This window comes from Morone saxatilis, unplaced genomic scaffold (genome assembly GCF_004916995.1).
Source record: "Morone saxatilis isolate NCDOM2014 unplaced genomic scaffold, NCSU_SB_2.0 Contig2, whole genome shotgun sequence".
NCBI classification, from domain to species: Eukaryota; Metazoa; Chordata; class Actinopteri; family Moronidae; genus Morone; species Morone saxatilis.
In genome coordinates, this window is record NW_023339762.1 from 1,911,420 (window position 1) to 1,913,936 (window position 2,517).

The following is a 2,517-nucleotide window of genomic DNA, read 5'->3' on the forward strand; positions in this document are numbered from 1 at the left end:
TGTGTGTGTCCGTCCCAGGGTTTCTCTCAGCTGCCACTCATCGGTCAGTACAGTCTGAGGAAGCAGCCGTACAACAACCTGAAGAATAAATTCACCTGGCTGTCGGATGCTGGACACAGGCTGCTCAACCTGCTCTTCATGTACAACCCACAGCGCAGGTACAGACACACACGCACAGACACGCACAGACACACACACAGACACACTATGTGAGGAGATTCAGGCCATATCATGTACACCTGTACGTGTGTCTGCCTCTTTCTCCTATGGAAACAGGTGCCTGTGTGCAGGTGTTAGGCTTTAGGTTCAGTACTTGAGTAAAGATACTTTCCGCTGCCCATTATGCCCATGATACAGTATTTATACATAAGTTTCTTCATATCAGGAAGTTAGCAGTTCACCGCCCACTCAGTGATATGGATTCATTCAGTGTGTGCTGTTTAAAAACCTGCTGATGCCATGATGATGATGCGCTGGAGACCGTCACTCCATTGTTACCATGGAATGACCCAGCTGTTTCCTTAAAGTATGAAGAATCTGCAATTCCGTTCCTCTAGTCCGGTGGCGTTGCCATGGTTAGTGCTAGGTTGCAATCAAGATCGTGTGCCTCCTCCCTGTGAATAAAAATAGTTAAAGCTACCAGCGATGTTCTCAGGTCGACATGGTTAGATAATGTGTCGTTTGTTTCTGGGTGTAATCAAGATGATTACTCTGATAGATCCATGGCACAAATCACACTTTATATACACCGACACACTATGTATTAAATTCCTAACTATAAATATTGAGGAATGATCAATAAGCATTTCTTAGTTAGAGAGAGATTAGTTGTGTTTCTGAGGTTCACACACTCTCTTGTGTGTGACAACAGGTGGTGGTGAGTCATCCTTTCAGTGACGACAAACTGGTCCTCTGAGGAACTCAAGGGGTCTCTGAAGTCCAACATTCTAATTCTAGTCGCTTAGATTTACACTAACACACTTAATTTGAGCCTGTGTCAGAGATCTTCCCTGGGTTCCACATCTAAGGGCTTCAACAGTATTGTTATATTTATCATAAATTCACAAAGAAAGGCTATATATACCAGATTCACTGGATTTTAGAGCAGCATCAGACCAAAACAATGGGACAGAAATAAAACATCAACAAAATTGACTTTGTCCGCTAAAGTTTTTTGTCACTGACAGGCACAGATTGTGTCTGACAACATTATGGAAAGGATCCCTACAGAGAGAGAGCTTCTGTTTAACCAGAAAGAGCCGTAATATCACTATCGCTCTCCACCAGACTCCATAGACAAAAATGGTCATTTTACCTCACATATCATTGTAACTGCGATAGCAACACAGACAGAGGGAGTGAGACATTGTGACTCCACTGTATCTTTACAGTTGTTAAGAGCTGTTGTCTGTTTTCCTGCCCCAGAGCTACTGCCAAAGACTGTTTGGAGAGTTCGTACTTCAAAGAGAAACCTCTACGTGAGTAAAGTGATTTTGCACAATGTATCAGCTGTACTCCCTGCCCTCTGATGTACCTCAAGTCATTAATCTTTTGCATCCGCTTCTCTGTGCAGCCTGCGAGCCAGAGCTGATGCCAACCTTCCCCCACCATCGTAACAAGCGGGCCGCTCCTCCGGCGGAGAGCCACTCAAAGCGGGCCAAAGTGTGATGAAGATGAAAATGGCGATGAGACATTTAAGTCAGAGACGAGCCTGTGGCGGTGGCATTCTCAGAAATGTGCATTGAAAGAATGGATGTTAGTTTCTGTTCACACGTGGGACTAGGATTTGCTTGTGAGGTTTTTAATTCTGTGGCACAGATTAAAACCTTGAACTGTTTACACAGAACTCGTTCAGTATAATGTTGCAGAGACAATGTGGTATTTTAAAAAGGCTGTAACTGCACATTATAGACACATGGATGCAGTGGTTTGCAGCACTGTGTGTTAGTATTTGTTATTATTCATATTGCTGCCAAGGTGAAGGAAATGAGGACGAAACTGCCTTGACAAATATGCCAAGGCTGTGTCCATGTGTAGAGCATGTCACATTTTGCTTGAGCGCTGCACACAGGCCTCTTAGGAGTTTTTTAACTGTATTAGAGAAAATAAGATTGAAGTAGAAGAATCTTGCCTGAAAGATTTTGTGAAAAAATAAATGGAACGGGAGCTTTAAGATCTCAGGTTTGATCCCCGCAAACCATCAGTATGTGTTGCTGACCAGCTTTGTGTCCTGTCCAAGTGTCCTTGAGGTAAAATACTGTACCCAAGAATCTTCTCGCTTCCAGTAAGTTGTTATAGATCAACATTTTGGGAAATACGCTTATTCACTTTCTTATCACTTGGTTTGTGGAGTACCGTTTTGAAGCCTCGAGTTTGGCATTATGGCTGTCACCATGAGTTTTTCAGAGGTAACAGCGGTGACGCACTTCGCTTAGTTTCAACTCGTATGTAACAGGAAACAATGCTCACTGTCAATCCCAAGGTAGCCCTGCCATGGTCTATTATACTCTAAATGGG

The 2,517-nt window shown here is 43.3% G+C and overlaps 1 protein-coding gene across 1 annotated transcript in view; it reads left to right on the plus strand.

The window, feature by feature from the left end:
- The window catches only part of cdk10 (cyclin-dependent kinase 10), a 5,048-nt gene extending 2,537 nt beyond the window's left edge, over positions 1-2,511 (plus strand). Inside the window, exons 5-7 of the mRNA XM_035664779.1 lie at positions 6-158; positions 1,426-1,478; positions 1,574-2,511. Coding sequence (XP_035520672.1) covers positions 6-158; positions 1,426-1,478; positions 1,574-1,668 — 301 coding nt within the window. The 3' untranslated portion in view covers positions 1,669-2,511. The remainder of the gene's footprint in view (positions 1-5; positions 159-1,425; positions 1,479-1,573) is intronic.
- Positions 2,512-2,517: the final 6 nt, after the last annotated feature.